General features: G+C 41.2%; 1 protein-coding gene across 4 annotated transcripts in view; it reads left to right on the top strand.

Moving 5' to 3' along the window:
• Positions 1 to 26,459, top strand: part of UTRN (utrophin) — a 1,497,630-nt gene that overhangs the window by 1,078,146 nt on the left and 393,025 nt on the right. For all 4 annotated transcript variants that reach the window (XM_086927281.1, XM_086927282.1, XM_086927283.1 and 1 more), the window contains one exon: positions 13,036 to 13,304. In XM_086927281.1, the coding sequence (XP_086783407.1) occupies positions 13,036 to 13,304 (269 nt within the window). The remainder of the gene's footprint in view (positions 1 to 13,035; positions 13,305 to 26,459) is intronic.

Below are 26,459 nucleotides of genomic sequence, written 5' to 3'. Positions count from 1 at the left end.
GATCCAAATTTCTGGGTTAGGATTTCTCACTGTAGGAGTATTTGCGCAGGCCTTATAGTCACTTTGGACCACCTGACAAGTATATTCACCCGAGATCACGTGGCATATATATTCACTCAGGATCATAAATGACGTATATTTAATCCAGATCAGGTAACATGTATATTCTCCGTGGATCACACAACATGTATATTTACTCTGGATCAGGTGGCATGTATATTTACTCTGAATAACATGACATGTATATTTACTCTGAATCACATGACATGTATATTTACTCTGAATCACATGACATGTATATTCCCCCTGGATCAGGAGGACCATGTGTTGGAGTTGGAACCAGCACATCTTGACATGAATGCCTCAAAATCTTAATAGGATTAAAAACCTTTATTGTCAATGATTTAACAAAAATATTATATAGATTGATTTATTCAAAGTGTCACGTGCCACCTTGAAATGAAATGAAACATGCCACTCCACATACATTTTTTTTGAACGAACCAGTGTAAATATCTGCTTTATATATCAGAGTGCAGGCAATACAGTGTCCCCTCACACTTCCTTCTGTTTCGTGTCACATCTTTGATTAAACTGGATAGATAAACTTGCCAGGAATGTCATTGACTTAGCGGGTGCTGTACCTGTTTTTTAACTTAAATCTCAATGAGTGAGGAGTCCTTTTTTTCATCATCCCGAGGTGACATCATTTTGGTGCAAAGCCCTAACGCCTGTTCACATTGGAGGGAGGGATTTGAGTTAAGAGAGTATTTCTTCACTATTGAGTACAGGATTCCATCTACAGAACACATGTATATGCTCCAGTTACAGATGCATTTTAGAACTCAGAATGCAAACTCCCACTCTGGTGCTGTACAATGATCAGGCTTTACTTCCTATATATTGTCTGTTTGACTCCCAGTTACTTTTATTATATTATTATTTAGGTATTTATGTTTTTAGTTCACCTTTAGTTTCCACGTGACTTTGAAATCATCCTCGTTTTGTTACATTGTCTACTTAATATTTAATACTATTGGGCTTGTGTAGTGCCAAAATGTCTTTTAGGCATTCACATGCTTTCTAAATATAGTAAATAAAATAATATTCGGCTTCCCTGCCCAAACCACAATCTGGAACGAAGGACGGCTTTGAGGTAGCAAGAGCAGCTGCTAGAAGGCTCTTGCGCTATTGACTTGGCGGCAAGCTGAGACCAGCCCAAAGGGCAATCGGTAAGGATAACCTAGTTAACACCTTTAAAGAAAATTATGGTTATTCCTACTCAAATGTTTTAAACATAGAAAGGGATGGGGCAAGGTTTGAAAGTATACTAGAGGCAATACATATAGTAAACGGAAGGTAGAGGAGAGAAATACTGAAATTGGGAAGAACAGATGCTCTAGTGGTATATTATATGGTCAGAACAACCTCCACCTAAACACAGGAAATGTGGGAAATGTCAGAGGGCATTCCTGTTGTAAGTTTTGAACCAAAGTTTGGGGGAAACTATGCATATATAAGCACAATAGTAATATCAGACTCCAGTCAAGAGCATAAATGGTAATATTTTCAAAACCAGTGACCACGCGGAACAAGTACGAATTAAAATCTCAGGCAACACTGATACTGCATCAGTAATTGGGTGTCTTGTAAATGGCTAGCTACTGTAATATTTAATCCCACCAAGAGAAAGAACCAGAAAAGATTGAGGAATATCTGCTGCAAATGCAACAGTCAAGGAGACTGCGGAAATATGACCACTTAGTGATTTATAGCACAAAAAAGCTGATTCCGCACCTAGGAAGAGATTGGAAATATTTTAGCAACGGGGAATATGGTTAAAAATACCTAGTAATAGATCAGGATCTAGATGCGAAGGCAGATCCTGCGTTGTGAAGAAATAGGTATTTTGATGGATACCACCTCCTGCTGACTTTTTATATTTGAGAATTGCTCCCAGATGTAAAACTCCCAGATGGTATGTGATGTGTATTTGTAAAGTGAGCTGTCATCCGTGAGGGTACCCTGGCGCTGGCGCTGAGATGTCAAATTTGATCTGGAAATATTTGTTCCCAAGCAGTTGCTTTCCTACGGTACTAAGTGGCTCCAGCATGCATCCAGTGGTGCATCCTCTCACTCTCTCCAGATTTGAATAGACAGATCTATCGATGCCCCAGCCAGCACCCTTGATGTCAGTTAATTTATTCCTGATATGTCAGACACTGGGGCTGCCTCCATTATAACATAAGAAGCCCCAGTGTGGTTTATCCATAGGTCAACAGTAAACCAAAGAATGAGAAGAAGCAGATTACAGAATTATATCCCTTTTTCGGTAAGTAATTTATGGGAGTGTCATTGCTTGGAATCGGGAAGTTGTAATAGGTCTGGGCCTTTCATTAGCTAGAGAACAAAAATTTGAGGAATTTTTTTTCTGCAACCAAAAAACCTTTGTCTGTGCTTGACATGTTGTAGGCCAGCGAATTTCTTTTAAAATAATTAGTGCAGTCACTGAAAGTTTTGCTCCGAAGCCCGCAACCTGTTTCAAGGTACCGAATACCAAGGCTGTGTAGTCTTTATACCACCTTGTGGCTCCTTAATCCATTCCAAACCTCTTTAACTGGCTCTTTAAGTTTCTCTTCCAACTTTTACTTTACTTTCTACCTTTGACACAATATTTTCCCAGTGCTCTTCCTTCTCCTTTCCCCCTTTTGTTCCTTCTCCTTTCCCCCTTTGGTGTTTATCTCTCTTTTGCTCTGGGTCAAAGTCTGTTGAGGAAAAATAAATGCCGGTCCTCAAACATGAGTGCCAGCGGGTCCTACCAGCCCAAATTAAGCACTGTTGAAGGCACAAGAGAAAAGTAACCACACATACAAGGTGGTACGGATGTGTGTAGTTGACAGAATGAAGAGGCAGCACAGCTTGAAGCAAAAGCAAAGATGATACCAAAAGATTTGACCCAGAACTTTGTCCAGTTGGAGACAATTTCAGGTTTTGTCGTATTGCTGCATATGTCATGGAGGTAAACTGCCTGGTTCTCCCACATGTCAAACTCCCTAGTGTTATATTATGTGTATTTGTAAAGTAATCTATCACCCTTGAGGGTATCTTGGGACTGAGATTTCAAACTGGATCAGGAAAGGTTTACCAGTGGATGATTCATTTTCGAAGAAATGGGTGAGGACTTTGACATGGTTGTTGATGTCATGCGGGATGGCAACATGTAGAATAGTATGGATATTTTAGGAAGAGAGTTGGAGAAATATGAAATATTACTTTGCTGTGATCCTATTGGGCATCCGGCCGAATGATCGGCTTTATGGGTCTTCGTGCACATTTCTGTAAAAGCAAAACAGAAATTACAGAGGGCATGGTGGCTTCTTTCTGGTAAAAGATTGCGAGAGGACCAACATCTGATGGATTGATGTGGAAACAGAATGTGCAGGGGAAACTTCACCAGACCAAGACCTAGAGCTGGAGACATGTTCGTTTGTCAGGAAGAGCGTGGCTAGATGATAGAGACTCCTGTTGGCCAGATACCTCTCTTTCCGTCCATTAATACTCCCTCTTTATCTGCACTACCTGAGCTCTCTTTACTCAGATGCTTGTACATTCTTCTGCCCCTCCCCATCAGCCCAAGTCACTTTGCAGTATACACCACTTACCTCTGCCCTCTACACCATTACATTTCTTTTGGTTTAACAAGGATTACTCTGTTTCCTCCTACACCATATCTTCTAGTCACACACTCTGCCCTCCGTTGTCGTACACCCAGCAGATAGATGCGATCAGAGCTGCACTATTAATATCCCGTTTTCGTTCTGAAAACCTGTATCATCATTATTTATCTTCTGATAGCTACGATGTTTTATGGGTACTGTAACCTCTGTGTCCGTCATTCCCGTTTTAAGAAATATTCTGGCGAAATACCCAAAAATGAACACAATGTCATATGGGTAAAAAAATGTAATCTAGATTTTAAGCAGAATATCATTTTTATGGAATATGCTTTTCAATTTTACATTTGGATCAGTGTTGGGTACCATGTTCACCAGAGAGCAGTTGTGGCTCCTTGTGTGCTGTTGTCAGCGCCAATGGGGGAAGAGATCGAAATATGTAGTTTTATAGCTCCCCATCGAGGAAAATATATCTATAGATATGATGCAATCAGGGCTACTGTCCATACAAAGATGGCTTACAATCTAAAATAACATTCCTACTGGAATCATACTGCCTGTCCAATAGGATGGTATTATTGTTGACCAAAAGAATTTGTGATTTTATCCCTACAGAGAACCCCTTTTTTTTGCAGTAGTGTTGTACCATATGCCCATGTTCTGTGAGGGTAACAGAGAGACTTGACATAGACATAATGTGATCTGGACCAAGACACCTAAACATGACCACTTTTACAGTTTTGATTAATTTGCCAAAGGTATTCAATTTTGGAACCTTGGGGCTTAGTGGTCTTTTGTCAAGTTGGAAAACACTTTTCAAGATAAATTGAAGATAAGCTGTAGCCAGAGGATCTTGTTTATACAACTAATTCTCGTTGGATAAACACACATTGCCACTAGAAAGCTACGTGCTGCTTTAGTATATTACAAACTAAACAATAGGTTAGTGCCTTGCTTACGGATTGAGAGAAGGCATGATTTTGTGTTCCATTCAAAAACATTGATTGTGATAACTAGTATGTTTAAATAGAACTTAAGGTTCAGGTTGGTATAATATCTTAGATTTTGTGGCACTGCAAAGCTCACTTTTGTATAAATCATTTTAGTCAGTCTAAAAAAGTGCTATTTAAATGTCTTAAGTGATTAGTGTCGCACACTCTATTGAGCCTAGTTCTACCTAAAAAATAAATAGTTTCATGCTGAAATCCTCATAGGTCTTGGAAATGAATAGTTATCAAAGATTCCAGATTCTAGCCATGCAGAAAGATCAGGTTTTATAATAAATAAGTATGATACTGCACTTAAAACACATACAACTAAAAAGCTCTTATCATGAGACACAGTTCGTTTGGGATCTGGGAAGAGTCCAAAGGGATGTTGATGTGCAAGCCTATAAGGGCTGATACCACCAGTTTATTGCATAAACTTAGTAGCAGCCAGTGTCAGCTGCACACATTATACCAAATCCCCCTTTCAGAGCGCAGACAAATGACAAGGCTGTGAAACTTGGACATGTAGCAGAAGAGCACGATTGAGAAAACAAGTTAGAAAAAAACATGATGCACAGACAGGTGTGGTTGAGCTATGTAAATTGCTTAGATCTGCACCAGATCATCTTTTCCATAAGGCTAGTGCCACTGGTGGTCTCCTTCAATCAGTTTACCCCAGTGGTAAAACATACAATGTCTGCTGCAAATAATAAAACAACAACCTATTCTAGGCTTCCACGCCTGGATCAGTGCTGCCCTGGACAATCTAGCCCCTCTGACAGTCAAAAGGATCACCAGATGTTAACCCACCACGCCCTGGTTTACTGAAGAGCTTAAAGACAGGATTGCCGCAGACAAGAGTGAAAATGGAATGCTAACCCAGGCCCTGTTGAAAAAGAGAAGCATAAGGCTCTACTGCTGCATTACAAATTAGCCATCAAGTCAGCAAAATACTTATTCTTCACAGAAAAAATCATGGCAGCCAACAACTCCTCTAAATTACATTTTGATGTATTAATATCCATGCCCCCTTCCTAGGGTTCCCTGAAGTCAACTTACAACTAAGACACAATTCTGGATATCTACTTGGACATTAATCTGCCGGAAAGAAACGAGCTTTGTTCTGAAACCACTACCAGTTGCTCACAACCCAAACCCCTCACAGAATCAAAGATCTACTGCTTAGCATAAAATGTGGATCCCCATCGGATCTATGTCCTCCGAAGACTCTTCCTCTCGCCCGAATTTGATTGCCATCTTTTTGCATAAAGTACTCTTTCTCGCGTTGCAATCAGGAATCTTTCCCAGCTTATATAAAGAAGCAATCATGACTCATTTTCTTAAAAAAGTCTATGCAGACCCCGAAGACCTGAAAAAATTCCTCCCCATATCCTTGCTACCTGCTCCTGCTAAGATACTGGAAAAATTAATGAACCAGGAGTTATATAAATTCATAGAGAGTCATGATGTCCTTGACCCCCTCACAAAATGAGTTTAGGAGTGGCCGCAGTACAGAATCGTCTCTCACTGTGGCTGCAGATATTATCTCATGCCAGGTTGATCCTGGGGTGAGGGTGGGTTGTTGTGGGGGAGGGGGGGGGGAGGGAGGGTCATAATGGTAATGCTCGATTTATTGGCAGTATTTGAAACCGTCTCAGTGAAACAGATGGCCGAATGTCTACAGCAAGTCGGTGTCTGTGGTACCGTCCTGAAGCTTCTCGGCTCCTTATTAACCAGCAGAATACAAATTGTCAGTTGCGGGAGTTTCAGGGCATGTCTTAGAACATGACACTTTTTAATGTATTTGTTGCCTCGCCGGCACAGGTGGTGCGTTCCTTGAGTTCCATGTACTATCGTATGCCAATGACACCGAGATTATTGTGTCCATTTCAAAGGACCCCAGGTCGGTGGCAGCGAAGTTGAACCAATGTATGACTAGTGTCAGCAGGTGGATGAAAGACAATGCCCTAAAATTAAATACAGAAAAACTAAGGTGTTAGTGCTTGACATGCAGGAATCCATCTGGTCCAGTGCCCGGTGGCCAAAGGACCGCGGTCCCCTCCCCACTCCAGTCAGCCGAAAAACTGAGTGTCTTCTTTAATACCACCTTGAGCTTTGACACTCGGGTCAGCCACACCACCAGCACCTGCTTTCTCATCATCAGGGCCCTGAGAGAGATCTTTCCATGTATTCCCATGGAACAGTGGCAATCTATTTTCATCGCTCTGGTCACCTCGGGATTGGATTACTGAAATTCTTTATACCTTAACCCCAGAATGCAGCAACCCGCCTGGCCCTTAACATCCCCAAACACCTTTCGGTCATGGATGGGATTTGCTCCCTTCACTGGCTCATTAAAAAAAGGATTACTTTTAAAGCTCTCTGTATTGCGTTTTCCACCCACATTTCTGTGCTTGTCTCCTTTTCTATTTTTAAAAAACTTCTGTAAACGTGTCTGTTTTCTTCCCAGACCCCTTAGTCATTCTCTGGATTACTAAGACGGCTACGTACTGCCTCCCAAAGCGCTTAGACACCTTCAAGTGTAGTGCATTCTACAATATCTGAAACTAAATGATCTAAGGACAGGGAAAATTAGGTACAAAGTGTTTGGACAGTCCTGATCTCTGATTACATTTAGCTACATGATAAATGTAGAAATAAAAACTCTCTGAACCTCATTTAATTTGTAACCCCCCCCTCATGATGGTACTGTTAAATATATCTTGGATTGTTCTCAGTGTTGAAGTTCATTGTGCAAGGTGTTTGCCAAACTGACCTCTTTGGCATAATTGGATTTGTCGGCAGCACAGACCACGGTATCTACGTATGTGTGTGATATTTGTAGCGTGAGAACCAATATGAAAGGCAGCGTAGCATTGCACTAGGTCAGAGGCAAGGATACAGTCAACACGTGATGTAGTGATCTTTAAACTACTTTTATTCACCCCATTAGGTATTCACTTTATGAATAGGTAACCATCCAGATGAAACTTGTGCCACAAATGCCCTGCTTTGGAAATTCTTGCACCACAATGATCAGAGTTTAGCCTTCCAAGAGAACACTACTGCAAGAAGGAATAGTATTGATGCCTGAGTAAGCTACAAAATTACCATTCTGATTTTGTTAGTTGCTGGTGGCCGCACTGTGTAAAAATAACATGGGATTTAAGGGTTCATATTTGATCTGTCTGCAAGGGAGACAAACTAGGTACTTAAAAAATGTCATATAAAATCCCTTGCCGTGGTCATAAACTAATTGAGTAAATAACATGGCACCACTGAAGGCAGATGTTGTGTTCGTTTATGTGTTGATCTGCCCCACCACCCCTTGTATAAAGGATTGAAGGAAAGTGAGCAAAAATTAGTTTTTAGAAAAACCTTGCATATGATCTTTTTCCCGGAGTAACATTAATGGAAAGTCAGGAACACACCCTGATTATCGTTCATGGGGTGACATATCTCCAAGAGCGAAGACAAGGGAGTTGATGCCAGATTTTTCACGGTAGGTTGCAAGTGTGTTCAACTGGCCACCACTGGAGGAAACTACCTTCTTCCTGATATTTAGAGAAGACACAGAGTTTCTGATACACCTGTGCATTACAGTAATCAGTCGGAGGAGGATATCTTGGAATATGGTGTCTACTCCTATTCTCTCATTTATCTAGTGTTGGTACATCGAGCAAGCCATGCTCATGCAGAGCCTGCTTAGTGCTTGATCGAGACACAATCAGAGCTGCGCGTCTGAAGTGAATGGTTGGAGCCCACTGCTCGATACAGTTGTCTCAACAATTTGAGGGCCATAATGCTCAACTGACTTAGCATTCAGTAATATGGTCCTCAGAGCATGCACCTGGATTGGAGGACAGATTTTTGAGTAAGGGTGAGCAGTGACTATAGTGCTGAAATAGCTGGATCCACCAAGCGGCGCTCAGAGAGGAATGTTAATAACTTTAGGTTATGTCCTCCACGATTTTGAGTATGTGGCAGTGTGAACCAAGAGCCTTGCGAGAGCGAACCCAGCTTCATTGTTGTATTCACTGGGGAAGCAGACACCTGTTTGCTCTTATGAATGCAAATCGAAACCAGATTACAGTAACATGATGGGATTCTCCATGTTAGTGTCCTACTAGTGTACATTATCAGGCTATACTCTAATAAATTACCTACCACCTGTACAGTCAAGAAAGTATGTATAAAGGTAAACACATTTAAAAAGTCTGTCTTCAAGCTTCCCCTGTGCTTGACATATCCGAGCCCTTCTGCCTGTTCTTCACACAAATGAGCCCCTTCCACCTTCACTCTGTTTTTGCCCCAAACATGAATATATTATACTAGCTGCAAGCTCAATATGGAGAATTATAGTCTCCTGGTAGCAGACTCTTGATTGCTGCAGCTTATGAAAAGCATTGTTGTTTCGCCATAAAGCTGGCCTCAAGGTTGGAAATGATCACCTAATTCATATTTGGAATAAGAGGCGAAAACGTTAGAATTATTAGTGCCAGAACACTTTTGCAGTGATTTGCCTCTGTCGGACCAATGTGGTTCTATTGATCAAAAGAACATCAGTTTCTTGCTGTACACATTTACAGACATCCTTTCTTTACTCCCTTGGCTAATTGGTAGCAAGCTTGAAAGTCTCTTTCTTGGTTGAACAAGGGGGTGGGGTGAGGGAGCTGTAGGCAGGGCACCAGCTTTGTTTACATAGTGAAGAGATTCCTAGTGGTACACAAAATCATTTACATTCAATAGTATACAACCAATAGCATGTCATTAACTTTTCATCCAAGATATGCAAAAACCCATGGAAGTTGCGAGCTGGAAAATTTGTTTTAGACTATTGGCTGCTCAAATGGGAAGGTGAGGGGGATTTCGGCAGATGAGTTGATTGAGCAGAGCGAGAGATGAGTTTTTCCAATTACTTAAAACTGATTCAGGCAATCAGAGGCACAATTTATATTATTCCCGCAATCCGCAAAGCAGTTCTTCCGTCAATTGGCATCTCGCACTTTGCTACATTGGTCTAACAGCTTTCATTTGCACTCTGCATTACGTTTTAGTGGAGATGTGGAAAATCATTTTGCTGTTCATGATGAAGTTTTCAGGTTATTGTACATTTTTTGAAAAACGCATGCCGTCACTGTGTTTTTCGGCGTCCTCCTCTTGCAGCTGTTGGTATTTCGGCTTGGTGTCGTTGAAATGGGATTTATAATCAATACTGTGTTTGTTAATGCATGTGCTAGTGAGAGCAACACTCTACTAGGTCCATACAATGTTACTGTTGGATTTTAACAGTTTCTGTTGAATTTTCCATTACTGCAGTGCTTTTGAGAGTACTAAAGTACTATGTACGCAAGTTTCTATGCCATACCTAACCATAAGGACTAGTGTTGTCGGATTTGAATCTGTCAGTTTGGTTGGTCGATAACTGTCACTTCCACCTACAGACACATGCTGAGTACTAGCTCCAATTGTTACTTTTGGAAAAACAAAATAAGAAGTTTTGAAGCACAGCAGGACAACAAAACTAAGCATTCTCTGGAAGTGGGCTGTTGTGAAGGCTATTGCATCTTAAGCAGATGGATGGGTGATGGACGCTAAGGCTCTCTTGTTGAGTGGGCCAGAGAGATATACCTAGGTTCTAACTTTCTTGATGATGCCAGTCGTGTAATAAACTAGTCAATTACGTCGTAATCCCCTAATTCCAAGACTGTACACACCAGACCTTGACTTCTCAGCAGAACTACAGGGCAGTTTTAGACCCCAGCCCTTGCACACACTCCAACTACACCTCAGGGGAGAGGAGAGCAGCAAATACTTTCCTTTCACCTAATCTGCCACCCTCCACCCACCTATCCCGCACCACCTGTAGAAGGGATCTCCTAAAAACAAGTGATAACTGTTGGTGGATTTGGGCTTTTCATTACCGCCCATAAGATTGCAAGACACATGGATTTATCCCCGGTATTCTGGATAAATAACCTGTAATCCTAAGAATTAGGTATGGGGATACTGGCCAAAATCAGGTTCTGGCATGCCCGTATCCACGCACCTAAATTTGGGAAACTTCTAATGTAATTGCAATTGTTAAATGTATTAGGAAGATTTCAAGTAGTGTTCAAATAATTTGTTGTTCGGCTTGGTATTGTACATCATAGCACAGTATTGAACCACAAACTGAGCTAACCATGAAAGATATAGTACATACTCATTATAAACAGCTTATTTGCAGCTTTACTTCCATATTGAATTAAAAAAATATTACATCAAAAAAATACCTAGCAAGTACAGTAACTTCCTAATCTCTCTCAGATGTTTAACTTGGTTGATCTATGTGGTATTAAAACATTACATTGCAATAGATTCTGATCAGTTTTCCTTTTACAGTTAGCTAGTTTGATTACTTTGTATATGTTATGGATTTAGGATCCAAGTTTTCTTATGGATGCTTCAAACCGTGAATTCCTCACCTTTTGAAGTCCCCCATCCGAAAACCATTCCTGCATTTGCTCCTGATCCCTGATAATGCCATTGGAGTCTGCAGTAGACAACAAGGAGCCATTCAAAAGCACACCCATGCTGTCAGTTCTTGTTTTTTCGGCACCCTTCCACACTACAGGAGTCTCCAGGTGGCACAGGACTATATTCTGTAGTGCCACAAAGCAGCCAGCCTTGTTGTGCACCGCTCAGTTGTTCAAAGCACAGTAAATGGACCTTTGCCTGACAGTCTGAGTGCCAAGACTAGATTGGGAGTCAGTGGGGGAGTACAAACTGAACCCGCCAATCTACCTCTAATACAGGCCAGTGGGGGCAGAGCCCAGAGACTACCGAACCTACAAGGTGTTAATTGAGGACTAGTAAGCGGAAGCCACAAGAGCGCAAAGACTCGCATCTGGGTACTTGTGCATTATTGACTATGTAATAGAATTCTCTGTTTTCTGTGTAATAAAGTACTTGTATTTTATACAAAGTGGAGTACTGGGCTGGACAATGATCATATTGCACTGTTTCGGATGGTAGTATTGATTCTTGAGCCTGAACAACTCTCACACTAACCTGACTGAAACCCCTGTGATCACCTCGCTACCACTCAGAGTCAAGTGCAAAAAGAGTTGTACTTTACCCAGTTTGCAGAGCCATAGTAGGAAGACCGTGGCACAGCAGTGGTAAAAGGCCTCAAGTCCCTACAGTTGTGGCCCAGTGACCCCTTCCTGCCCCATGGCCTCCTGAATGGGAATTGACACCTTGACTAAGAAGTCTCCTGCGGGCCTTCAAGCTCATTCAACTAGAGCTAAAGCTGCCATTTTTGCCTAAGCCTGGAGGTTCTAGTGCTGTCATCTGCCAGAATGGGCATGGCATCAGTCCACACCTTCACTAGTCATTACTGCCTTGAATTGCAAAAAGGGCCATTCTGCGCTGTAGGATTTCCTGGTGTAAAGTCCACTCCTCAGAACCTCCACCGTGGGATGTACTTTTTCAGGATCTACTCGGAAGGTCAAAAACGTGTGGTTCGAAGTATCCATCAGAAGAAATTTCATTTGTTAACACTCTTTCTGGTGGATACTTTATCTAACCACAGATTTCTCTGTGCCCGCCCTCCTTCCCTTTCTGTGAAGTGGAGTTGTGTGTTTATATAGGGTCAGATGTTGGACTCTGCACACTTCATGGTTTGCAATCTGTGTCTAAGTGAGCGTAAGTGTTTATGGTAAACTGATGTCTGCGTGCTGGGGTGATTTCTATATATGCTCTGACTATCACTTCCGGAAGGATGATGAGGTTGAAGTAGAGTCTGACTGCACCACCCTATGTTCCTTAGAGAGCCATCCAAGGAACCCAGTCTCCTGGTTCATTTTTTACCTAATTCTTCGGGTCTGATCTCCTGGTTCTGATACCTAATCTACAGGGATGGTGAGACTTTGAGGAGAACAAACCCCCATGTAGAAATGACTTGATGAGGTGCTTCTGTTGGAGGAATTCATTTTGCTCCATGGACTGTCTATATTCTTCTCTAGTGTTACACCAATACCCATGATCAACTACTACTTGTCCTGGGAAAAGAACAGGCAAAGCTGTAATTAAAATCCATATGTGAATTTAGGTTTACCTTTAATCCCTTATATTTGTGTCACATATCTAATGAAGGTTACGTCTCTGTGCATCCCTATTACCTGACTTTAAATTCCTCATTCCGCTTAAGTGGTGTCTCTAGCACCGTAGATGTAACATGTTGAAAAGATGTTCACTCTGTATGGAGAATTTACAAAGGTTATGTATTAACCCATTGATTGTAGCTTAGTAAGCTACAGTATTTTTTACTTGGCCTAATTAAATTGTTATAGTTTTAAAAGTGTATGTTGCATTTGGTATTTCCACAGAGTTGACAGCAGAAGAAAAAGCTCAGAAGATTGCGAGGGCCATGCGCAAGCAGTCTTCAGAGGTGAAAGAAAAATGGGAGACCCTGAACTTACAGGCAAACAGTTGGCAGAAACAAGTTGACAAAGCACTGGAAAAGCTAAAGGACCTTCAAGGAGCAATGGATGAGCTGGATACGGATATAAAAGAGGCTGAGTTGGTGCGGAGTGGATGGAAGCCAGTAGGGGACCTTCTCATAGACTCCTTACAGGATCATCTTGACAAGACAACAGTATGCATTTCCTGTTTTATTAATTCACACAAGTCCTATATTGTTTCATGTGTAATTGTTGTTCTTGAAAATATAATTTGCAAAAGTTTGAGGGCCTTATTGCGAGTTTGGTGGTCCTCCTGCAGTACCACCACAACTGAGCTGGCAGGAGGACCGCCAAGCCTTCAGTACATCAGCCTGCAATATTTTGAGTTGAATTTAGGGTGTGCGAGACTTCGGCGGTCTAACGGAGGTGGCTGTGTTAGGCTCATAGGAGCACTTTCCTGCACGATGTGGCATGCTCTGTGTTGGCATTCCACATCGTGCATGAACGGGGGTGCAGTTCCAAGGGAGGCACAACATGTGAGCCCCCGCATGCACCCCCAGGTCTAGATGCAGCAGAGGGCCCTGTTGGGGCCCCTTAGTTACACCCCCCCCACCTTTTTCATAGTGGGCTCACCGCCATGAAATGGACTGTGGAAATGCAACGGTGGAGAAGTGTGGCTCACTGGTTAGAGCAGGCAGACCCTGAAGCAGAGGTCAGACCCAGGACCAGGGTTCAATTCCCGACGCGGCAGGGTCTTGAGCTCAAATGTCCATGGACTCGATAATTCTCGCTTCGGTGCCTGACCTAATCATAGGTTCACACTCTGCAACTCTGGGCATTAAGCTTGCTTAATCTCCACAACGGCCCCCCCGCGGCGGGATGCCTGGCTTTCACCTTGGGGATGCCCTGTAGGGGCTATCTCACTGGGAAAAGCCAGGACGGGTTCCCAAGGCAAGCGCGGAGATACCCCTTCGGGGGTCGATTCAGGCGCTATATAAGAAACATAATAATATTAATAATAATAACTTGGAATATGCTTGTCGGTGATGCAGCGGCACCACCAGCAAAATCCTTTCTTCTGCGCCAGTGCCTCAGGATCCTGGATACTGGTGGAGGCAATGGTCCGACCGAAATGCAGCAAGCAGATCTGTAGTGGTGCCGGTGGTCAGACCGCCACTGCGAGTATCGTTGTCCTATGACCACAGTACTCTGAATAAGGACCTAAGCCCGTTCTCCAATTTGCTTGTGTATTTTGTAGCCATAAAGTAATAAAGTGGGTGTTTCCATGAATGAGAAAATGCAGCGTTAGCTAAGTTAAGGAGGTGGCTACTTCACTTGTAAGAATGAACGTGCTGAACATATTTGAGCATCAGAGATCTGCAGTAATAATAAAGAGGATCTTCACAGGCCAATGAAAATAACCATCCTTTAGTCATTGTATAGAGAGACATTGACAGACTTTCTAAAAGCAAAACTATTGTGAAGCTGACATTGTGTTGGTGAAAGCTTTTACAACTGTGCTCTCTGCTTTGTGTAAAATAACTTTTTTATGAGACATGACATTGAAATAAGAGAAAATAGAACCGAATATGTACATATAATTTGGCATTTAACAGAAATCAGAAGGATCTCATATTTAATATCTGAAGAAAGACTACCTGTGTTATGTAAGAACCCTGTTTATGTTTTTAGGTCGAGCCTGGGCAGCACATGCGCTGCTCTGCACGACATGCTGTATTGGAGTATGTACTTGAAGCCCCGCCCACTCTTCACCCTTATTTGTCATTGGCTTGTGTCATTGTCCTTCTTAAATGCTGGCTTCTGATACATTATTAGGCCTGTTAGTCCCTCCTTAATACCACCTTGTCTTCGTTTGTAACCTCCCATGAGGACTGGCCCTTTTACTTTGGGTGTTTTACAGTACTCTTCTTTAGTCTGTAAGCATTATTTTCTTTAATGAGTTTCTCTAACAGCAGTAGGGCAGGAGGAGCTCTCGTGCACAGTTGTGACCACTGGCTTTTTTTAAAACTCGTAGCAAACGGGGAGCTCTTCAGGGGCCATGGAATACAGAAGGGGGCAACTCAGCGATGCCTTCAAGCATTTGGAATGCAATGGGTCTTGCATTTGCCAGTTTAAGCGATTGGCATTGTAAATGAAAATGCCTTTTATTTATGTTTTAAAAACCAAAACATAAATAAAAGGCGTTTTCATTCACAATGCCAATAGCTCAGACTCGTGTAAATGTGTGACCTATTGCATTGGAGATGCTTGTTTTGTGATGAAGATGGGCAGGAGATGCAGTCTTTTCCTTCATTTCAAGGAATCCCCCAACAACACTGTTCTGTAGCTCTCACACCTCGTATATTTGCACACACCTTGCCACATTGAAACCGCATAACAATAGTCCTGACAACTTAATAAAAAAATGTACAGAGAGGATGAAGAGAGAACAGTGCCGCTGTGACCAATCAAATGTTTGCTTTTGCTTCCAGACCTTATATTATCTGTTGTGGTCAGTGTCAACACCATGATCCGTCTTTTTCATTCTTTTAACCCTTTCGATGCTGATGACGAGCTCAGCTCGTCATGATGCACGGTTGAGCTGTGCTGATGACGAGCTGAGCTCGTCATGAAACAATGGAAATGGGCATCATCCAGCACCGGAGGGGAAAACACCTAGCAGCGAAGGTGTTAATAAAGCATGGTGCTTAAATCTTAACCTGACTAAAGATTTCAGAGCAGTAGTCTCTGTTTATCTGTTGCATATGCATCACATGAGTGAATGGGGTTCAAGGATCCTTATTTGAATTTCAAGGCCTGATTTCCATAGCGCATAGCGTTCTGGCATTTGATGTTCTTTGATAAGACAATCCCTCTTTTATGAAAAATGAAAATCAGTTTGTGTTAAGCTGACCAGGCTGACTGGAGGTGAAGCACGAGGTAAATTAGCGGCTGAAGAAAAAGGTTAATGAATTTAGTTCCTTGGAAGGGTGTCTTGTGAAATGTGTCCCAGGGGTGTTGCGTCACTGATGCCACAGGCGCAGTTACAATGCGACCAAGCCCTGAGGGGCCCTTAACCCTCTTTATTGTAGCAAATTATCATTTAAAGAGCAGCATGGAAGCCCATTGGCTTCCTTGCTCTAGGGCCTATAACTCACTGGCTAAGCTACTGATGGGTCCTAGCTGAACTGCAGAGTTTACAGCTGTGCATCCAGAATAATCAACATCATGGTCCCACAAGGGTGCAGCTTCTATTATTTTAGTCTCAGTACTTTACCGAATAGAGTAACAGCACAGCAGGATGAAGGCAGGTATCATTGGGCTGGCCTTAGATCACAGCACCCGCTTTAATGATCTGGATGGAATCTGAAGACTCACTAACTTGATGTACTCTGAAACATGTTAGACATATGTCATTATAGACCTGAAAAATCAGTAGAATCAGATTAGAAGCTATACAAAACCACAAGCATATATATAAGCGCAGAATAAGACTATTGATTGGCAGTGGTGACTGCTCTCTGAGCAGTCCAAACAATTAAAATAAAAGAATAATAACAAGATGTTATTATCATTTTCTTTTAACATGCGGGACTTGGATCCAGGGGCTGAACTTGCCAGAGCAGAGTGAGTATTGGTTTGCACTCCCTAAGAGCGCATAGCTGTTTGGCTGGCCCACCTGGGCCGGCCAAACAGTCATGTGCACTTGGATGTGCAACAGAGCCCGGTTGAGAACATGCCAAGGCACTGCCTGAGGGGCCAAACAGGCCACTCAGACCAATCACAACGCTGCTTGTGCAGTATGGTGGTTGGCTGGAAGCGTCTGGGAGCCTGGGTTCTTCCGGTGCTGAGAGGAGGGGAAGGAAGAAAGGCGTGCGGTGATAGCGGGGAAGGTACGTTTATTTTACTTTTTTTTTCATCCCCCTACCCGCCCACCACCCCCGCTCCGAGGCACCTGCCACTAATGAATTGAGGAGAAATGAGGGATTCACTAAGTCAAGCAAAGTTAGTAAGGAGCAGGCAGAAAATGTTGAAGGCAAATGGGGACATCAGTTTGAGCTTGGAAGCTAAAGTTGAGAATGATGCCAACAAAACAGAAACACTGATAAAACCTAGCAAAGATGCCATGGTGCATAGGGAGGCAGTGTCCTGCTGGCACAGAAACACTAATAACACAGCTTCACCATCAATAGTTTGTTTTGGGTTATGTAATTCTAGTCAGTAGAAGGGAATTCTGGCTAAAAAACTAGGAAGGCTACCAGGTACCAGGAAGCTACAATCTGCAAAAGGTACAAACAGTGGTAACTTCTCAGCATGGCACATTGAAGGGTACAGAAACACTGCGCACCAAGGCAGTTTACTGCTGGAGAAGGTAAACGGACCTATATATATTGACCACGCATCTATGTTGTTAAGGCTTATGCAAGGTAGAGACAAGCATGGTTCGGCTTGCGGGGAAACGGCCCTGGTGCTGACCCCGCGTTGTAAAGTCTGTTACCTGTCCCAAATGCATGCTCTAGGCCACACCTATCTATTCTCTCTCCTCTCGTGCCTCACCTCACCAGCGATTCACCACTCATTCTTCCGTGCATAAGATTTAGTCACATCAGGTGCCTACATCCATGTCCAATGTTCAGCTTTGATATTCCTCTCCAGAGGAAACATGGCACTTGAAAAGAGGCATTGTTGTGACTTAAGTAAGAACCGTGTTCAAGAGAAATAAATGTTTCACCCCCATATATTATAATGACTCTTTGGTGAATTCCCTTGGCTCTCTATTTCTTACCTTTGCCGCATCTGTGGCTTTGCATGATAACTCAGTTCACCTGCTCCGTGGGAGTATTTTGAGTGTTGGATTGAGCGATATTAACATAGGTCCTATCTAGTTCAGGGATCAGTGGGTGTCATCGGTTTTTCATGTCTGATCCTTATCATAATAACTCCTAGAATTCCATAACTCTTTATATAATAATCACCCACTACACCTAGACTACAATGAGTCCTCATCATTGAGGCCATTTTTTGCAAAAGACTAGTCATCAAGACCATTTGTACTTCATTAATGCTCAGGGTCCGTATTTCATTATTTGGATACCAAGCACATACTTTCTATTCGTTGAATTGTTTTTTTGACTATAGAGTTTCCTTCAATCGAGTCACACATTATTTTGCAATCGTTTTATTAGACAATCTCTCTACCTTGTTGGACTTTCTTCTCTAAGCAACTGCAAGAACGAGTAGAAGGAGTAGAATTGTCTATATGAACCATCTTAATACTCTGCAACTCTCTCTTTAAATAAATACGTCGTGGGAGGGAGGGCGAGGTCAGTTTTGGCCCATCCTTGGCTACAGATCAGGGGAAGAAATCTATGAGGCTGAGTCTTTAGGCTGCAACTCCTTTCTGGGTGTGTCATCAGGTCGGGTAGTTTTCATTACTGCCCAAACACACTGCATAAGCCCTCCTTAAGGAGATACATTTAAAGAATTCTTTAAAGAGATTAGATAGAATTAATCAGAGGCAATCCAACAATATTTACAAATAATCATTTGGTTTCTTTGAGCACAATTTCATCCGCATTTGTACAAAGCAAGAGCTCATGGACATCCTGGCCATAAACATCTTCCCTGAGATAATGTTGCCCAACCTAGGACAATGCAAGATATCAAGATTGATGGATAGATTATATCTAGTTAAAAGGGTGATTCACCATTGGCAGACGTGAAGTGGCTTATAGCTTTCAGTGCAGGTATAGTTAAGACGGAAAAGTTATGAGTAGGGAGCTACCCTTTCTGTCAGGAAAAGGACTGGGTCAACAATTATGAAAAAAACAGGGTGCCTTTTCCTGATTGTTATACCTTATTCGGTGTGCCTCTCCCCCTGGGGGTGGCCACCTCTGTGTGTACAAAGATTGTGCAGTCTTATTTAGGTTACCAAATTTACAACATGAACTAACAACCCTTCAGTGTCACAGGGGACCATATATGAAACAAAGACTTGTTTAAAAGTTGTCATACATTTATTCAAAAAATATTTTTGTTAAAAAAGGTCATAGTACTACAAAACTGTTGCATTAAAAACCATTACACGATATATGTTCAGTTTATACAAACAATATTAATAACACATTTCTTAAAACCAATTACAGTTATTTTTTAAAAAAAGGATTTTTCCTTATGCAGCATTATTTCCAAAAAACATATTTGTACAAAGGTAATAAAACACAAATGATAGGAACAAACTGTCGACGCGGCGTTTCGGTGCCTCTTAAGTTCTTGCACCTTCTTCAGGACTCGTTCCCTGATTGGTCACATCTACAAAGACATATATCATAATACATTTCATTAGGTCCCATCTACTAGTATCAGTTGCTTATATTCAATACATCAATTGGTCAGCCTAATATTTGGTAACCTATATAGTGTCTTCTGCACATCACAACTCGAGATTCGTTCCCACTCCGTTGCTATCTTTTTTCATTATCTTTAAATTGGTAGCCTGATGGGCTAAGCGGTAGTATGGCAGTGTTTCCTTGCACCATTATTTAGACGATTGACTCAGTTCATATTTCCTCTACTGGACAATCCTTTTTCACACTTCTAACAAAAACCTTTTGATTATATCTACATGGTTTTCACTGGTGGGTCCCTTGGTTACGACCCTGGGGCCTGGAATGAAATTCTTTTGCCTTTTGACTGTGTGGGTCCCAACAAGTTTATTACTCAACTTACCCAGGTGGTATTCCCTGGATCTTTTTGATCATATGAGTCTGTTTAACCTCTGCTCATATTTTCCGTTCCCTTCATTCATATGGGATTTTTTCAACCAGTATTCTTGGTCTTTCCTCAGAGACTATGGAAATTAACCACTTCAGTACTATAAAGTAAAGGGAAAACATATCAATATATTTATTTTTTCTTTTATGGGTGATTTATATTTGCGACTAACTCCTGTTTAGTCCAATAATTAAGAAGTAGGTCTATTTAATCCTCACCGGTTATAGTTTCCAATTCTACTTTAGTTATCAGGAGGATGCCTCTGGGAGCTCCCTTTCTTTTGGGTTGGATACTTCACACACCTGCTCCGTCTAGGGATGGGATAATCTCTGTTAGTATTTCCCTACTACTCCTTTACTTTATCACAACTATCCCTTTCCTTTTGCATTTCTTACCTCATTGAGATTTTAGAGTTACTCTTAATTTACTTCACTCTTGGGGATGGTGGTCTTTAAGTTGAAGCCTTTTGACTTGGCTTGTATTTCTAAGAAAGGATAAATATTAAGGCTGGGTCAGAAACAGTCTGTTTCTTTTTTAAAAAAACATTCTACTCCTATCAGCACAGTCATTACCCTATCTTTACTTACTTAGTGAAGGGAGCTGAGCTGCGTGGCGTCCTCCTGGTCTCTTGAGTCTTCTCGATCTACTGAGACTCCCTTCTGTCTGGTATTTATACCGTCAAGGGTTGGCTCATTATTTGTTTTATCAATTACACCTGGTTGCTGTTTGTAGGTGTAATTGCTTGGTGACCCGACTTTGGCGGCCATCTTGTAGTGGGTTAAAACCCTATTTCTTATTAGCATTTTGAGTTAAATTTATTTCTGTTTAGTCTCCCTGTGTTTTTTTATTTGATTTCATAAACGTGTATTTCGTTTGTCGTATTTGCGGGGCTCTCCTGAGTTATTTGGCCGTTTTCTTCGTAAAATGTTTTTCTTATTTTTCTATTATTTTCGTGCCGCGTTTACTCTACGGTAGGTTGTCGCTTGCTGTTTTTTCTGATTTAGCGAGCAGACCACTTTCGCCCGTTTGTATCTTAATGGGTTTAAAACCCAATTGGATTCCGCTCATTCCGCGGTCGCCATTTTGGATTGGGAGACCTTTTAGTTTATTCGACCACTTCGTAATTACATATTTGGGTACCTGGCTACCTCTAAACTATTGTAGATGCTATTGTTTCTGCTGTCTGATAATACATGTTTGTTTCAATGCCAAATTTACCTGCTTTTCGTTTACTTTCTGCTGATAGTCTACGCCATCTTGGATTGGGGAGCAAGGGCCCTTTTCAGTATTTCAATTCATTGTTACCATATGTCTTTTGTTATGGCTATAGATTTGGGTCTCCTCATTATTATTATGCTGCGCATTTTTTGTGACCATCTAAAAAGTTTTTTTTGACATCCTTAATTACAGCATTATTCTTTTAATGTTGGGCATTGTCTGTAGTTATGAGACCTATTGTCTGGTCGTTCCCGAAGGGGATCATTGTTTACATATCTCGATGGTTGTTTACAGCGCTACTTTAGAGTTTATCAAATGCCAGATCCCTTCATCTTGCGCATACTGCCTACTCCTGTTGTTTGGGTTTTCTATGGCCCTTAGTTTGGGTCCAACATTTTCCTACAGTATTCTTTCCCATTCCTCTTTATTATTCAGACCTATTTTGTGGGATTTGAATTTGGACATATAATATTGTTCTCTCTGTCTACGTTTTTTGGTTATGTCTCCTCCTCTCTTATTTATACTGACTTGTTCCATAACACACCACCGTACATCTTCCACTGTGTGACCCATTTCTATCCAGTGGGCTACCAGGGGTGCTGTCAGCTTTTTCGTGCGGATGGCTGATTTGTGTTCCGTTATTCTTGTCCTGATCTCTCGTTGGGTTTCTCCTATGTATACTTTGCCACAAGGGCAATTGATCCGATATATGACATTGTTAGTCCTACAATTAAATAGTTCTTTATACGTATGTGTTGTTTTGCCCAAGGTTATATTTGGACCTGATATTATAGAGGGGCAATTTTTACAGTTTCCACAGGCATAGTTGCCTGTTGGAGTTGACCCATCTAGGGTTCTGATGGAATTCCTTTTCATTTTGTTGGGATACGTTTTAACTAGACAGTTTCTGATTGTGCGGTTTCTCCTAAAGGCAAATATTGGTTTGGGGATTGGCATTTCGCCTGGGTCATTTAGCAGCTTCCAATTGCTATTGATACAGTTCTTCAATTTGTTAGATACACATGAAAAGTTTGTCACAAATACAATAGGTTTTGTTTCATTATTTGGTCTAGTTTTTGGTTCAAAAAGACTTTCTCTATTGTAATATTTTGCCCGTTTGTAGGCTTGTTTTATCATTTTCTTTGGATAGCCTCTGTCGGCAAACTTTTTCGTTAGGACATTTGCATGTGTATCATACTCTTTCATAGTGGTACAGTTTCGCCGGACCCTTAAGAATTGACCGAACGGTATGTTATTTTTTTGAGTGGCCGGGTGGTGACTATTAAAGTGGAGCATTGTGTTGCGGTCCGTCGGTTTTGTAAAGAGTTCCACTCCTAAGACCCCCTCCATGTTTTTTATTTTAATGTCTAAAAAGTCACACTCCTCGTTACTGTACGTTGAGGTGAAATTTAGATTTTCATCACCCAAGTTTAGCCAGGTAATGAATTCCATTAGTTCCTCTCTATCTCCTTGCCAAATAAAAAAAATGTCATCTATAAATCTTGACCATTTTTGGATGTTTTCAAAGAATGGCGCCATGGGGTTAAAAATATGTTTTGTCTCGAAGTCCGCTACGTATAGACACGCCAGACTGGGAGCACAGGTGGCTCCCATGCTGGTCCCTTTCGTTTGTTTGTACATATTTTCTTTAAATAAAAATATGTTATTTTTAAGGATAAGTTCTAGACAATCTAGTATGAATATAGAGTGCTCCGATAGGTCTTCCTCCCCATTTAGCAGTAACTTTTTGATTACTTTAATGGTGTCATTTTGGGGGATATTTGTATAGAGCGCTTCTATATCAAGCGTCACCATCCACTGAGTGTTGGGGTTAAATGTTGTTCCTTCTACTTTTTTAATCATTTCTGTTGTATCCTTAATGTATGCTGGTTGCACTGTAACCAGAGGTTGAATAAATTTGTCCACATACTTACTTAGTGGTTCTGTAAGGGAATTTAGACTGGAGACAATTGGTCTCATGGGTGGGTTGTTAATGTCCTTGTGTACTTTAGGTAACCCATAAATCGCTGGGATCGTTGGGCTTTCATTATTAAGGAAATTAAATTCCTCCTGATTGATTATGCCGTCTTCTCTGGCTAGTAAGAGCAGGCTTTTTATCCGTTTACTTAGATTCTGCCATTCTGTCATGTTAGATTTTGTGTAGTGGTTTGGATTATCTAAGAGGTAGTACATCCTCTTCTCATAGTCTGTTGTCTCTAATACCACTATACTGCCCCCCTTATCTCCGGGTTTAATAGTGATACTGTCATCCTTTTCTAGATTGTTTAATGCCTTTTTTTCTTCCAAGCTTAGATTGTTTTTTGTCCACAACCTCTGATCTAGTATATCTTCAAGTCCTCTTGTTATAACCCTTTCAAAAGTGTCTACATTTTTATTAACCATGGAACTCAACGGGGTCCACACTGATTTAGGGCGTAGACCAGATTTGTTGTCTGTAGGCATTCTTTCTTTGCCCTCAAAGTATTTTTGTAATCTAATTTTTCTTATCAACTGTTGTAAGTCCCTTTCCAAAGTAAATCTGTCTGGTGGTCCCGGGATAATTGTGATAAAGTAAAGGAGTAGTAGGGAAATACTAACAAAGATTATCCCATCCCTAGACGGAGCAGGTGTGTGAAGTATCCAACCCAAAAGAAAGGGAGCTCCCAGAGGCATCCTCCTGATAACTAAAGTAGAATTGGAAACTATAACCGGTGAGGATTAAATAGACCTACTTCTTAATTATTGGACTAAACAGGAGTTAGTCGCAAATATAAATCACCCATAAAAGAAAAAATAAATATATTGATATGTTTTCCCTTTACTTTATAGTACTGAAGTGGTTAATTTCCATAGTCTCTGAGGAAAGACCAAGAATACTGGTTGAAAAAATCCCATATGAATGAAGGGAACGAAAATATGAGCAGAGGTTAAACAGACTCATATGATCAAAAAGATCCAGGGAATACCACCTGGGTAAGTTGAGTAATAAACTTGTTGGGACCCACACAGTCAAAAGGCAAAAGAATTTCATTCCAGGCCCCAGGGTCGTAACCAAGGGACCCACCAGTGAAAACCATGTAGATATAATCAAAAGGTTTTTGTTAGAAGTGTGAAAAAGGATTGTCCAGTAGAGTAAATATGAACTGAGTCAATCGTCTAAATAATGGTGCAAGGAAACACTGCCATACTACCGCTTAGCCCATCAGGCTACCAATTTAAAGATAATGAAAAAAGATAGCAACGGAGTGGGAACGAATCTCGAGTTGTGATGTGCAGAAGACACTATATAGGTTACCAAATATTAGGCTGACCAATTGATGTATTGAATATAAGCAACTGATACTAGTAGATGGGACCTAATGAAATGTATTATGATATATGTCTTTGTAGATGTGACCAATCAGGGAACGAGTCCTGAAGAAGGTGCAAGAACTTAAGAGGCACCGAAACGCCGCGTCGACAGTTTGTTCCTATCATTTGTGTTTTATTACCTTTGTACAAATATGTTTTTTGGAAATAATGCTGCATAAGGAAAAATCCTTTTTTTTTAAAATAACTGTAATTGGTTTTAAGAAATGTGTTATTAATATTGTTTGTATAAACTGAACATATATCGTGTAATGGTTTTTAATGCAACAGTTTTGTAGTACTATGACCTTTTTTAACAAAAATATTTTTTGAATAAATGTATGACAACTTTTAAACAAGTCTTTGTTTCATATATGGTCCCCTATGACACTGAAGGGTCGTTAGTTCATGTTGTAAATTTGGTAACCTAAATAAGACTGCACAATCTTTGTACACACAGAGGTGGCCACCCCCAGGGGGAGAGGCACACCGAATAAGGTATAACAATCAGGAAAAGGCACCCTGTTTTTTTCATAGGTATAGTTAAGACCTCTTTGAAATTATTTTAGACTGCTTGTAGAGCTGCAGAATGAAGTCTAAGTTGTGTGTATTGGTAGCATGAGTATTGCTTCCTTGCAAAGAACACCAAATAGTATTAATTTGGTGTTTTACACAGCTAAATACTAATTTCAAGGTATTATTGATACCTGTTTAGGCCCCCTCTTTGCCCTTGTTGGGTTTACATTTATGTTGTTTGGGACAATCAAACTGCTTTGCCCTCAGTGCACACTCACCAGATAACCCAAGGGCATTGTGTTTCTACTCCCAAGGCAATTTTCTGTGCTTTTTAATGTGTGTCTTTTATGGTAAAACCCCATGTCCTGTTTCAGGGTAGTAGGAACCTTTACAGCCAAACCAAGAGGACGTACACTCAAAGCGCTGCAAAAACTGCATAAGCGATGACTCTCCTGTTAATGTTTATTTAAGCGTGCACTCTGAGCACTCCCTCAAAATATGCAGTCTCTTGAGCGGAGTCTATTGATCAAACTGTAGTTGTCTTCAAATGGGAAGCATGGTGTAATTTCTCTTAGTGACTGCCCTATCTGCTTTTTACCTGAACATTATGGACACTGCATTTTTGCTAGCAGGCGGTGCTGAGATTCATTTCTTACTTCCCCTTTTCCCACTCCCGAAGACCACCTTATCCTGTTTCACTAAGGTGGGGCAGTACAAGAAGCACCAAAGGAAATAAACTTGCATCCTTGAGAAGTCATAATGTGAGAAAGATTCTGTGCTCATGTGCACATTCCATTTTAGTCATGTCAGTTATTTTCTGATAGTGCTGCGGCTCTCATCAGGAAGCAGCTTGCCCAGCCAATTTCTCCTGTTAGTGCCGCCTACAAAAGAACCAACTACTAACCATGAAAGGGGGTGGGGCGATGGGGGTAATGGACAGAGCTGCTGACTTTGGTGCTGGGGAACCAGGTTTGTGTCTCTGCGTCGGCTCAACATCCAGGGATTCTAGGCAAATCACTCATCTCCCCATAAATGAATATGTCTTTAACTGGTGCTAATGAAAAGCGCCGGTGTTCGAGATTAAGTGCCAGTGCTAAGCACCTGAAACCACCGGCTCAAATTAAGCACGGTGCACTCCCAACTTTCTGGCAGTAAGGAAACTATGCACAGTAGCAGTTTTCGGTTGATTGACTTATATGGGAGCCTTTTTTGTCATATACTAAACTTGTCACTCAAGCTATTTTATTAAAAGCCAGTAAAGCCAATAAAATTCAGTGTGATTACTTTAGATTGTGAGTAAAATATCATTGTTCTTGATCTACAAAATAATATTGCGGTCTCAAGCTTGTGTTTCTCAGAATCACTGGTTTTGTGACCCCAAAATTAAGAGACACTTTGCGCTAAATTACTTTGTGAGTTAAAGTGTTTTCACTTTTCAAAGTGTGTTTACAAAGTGCCTCCAAATTGCAAAGAGGAGGGGGTGTGAAAGAAGC

Source organism: Lissotriton vulgaris, chromosome 6, assembly GCF_964263255.1.
Source record: "Lissotriton vulgaris chromosome 6, aLisVul1.2, whole genome shotgun sequence".
Classification (NCBI taxonomy): Eukaryota; Metazoa; Chordata; class Amphibia; order Caudata; family Salamandridae; genus Lissotriton; species Lissotriton vulgaris.
This window is presented reverse-complemented; position numbering and strand designations above follow the sequence as displayed.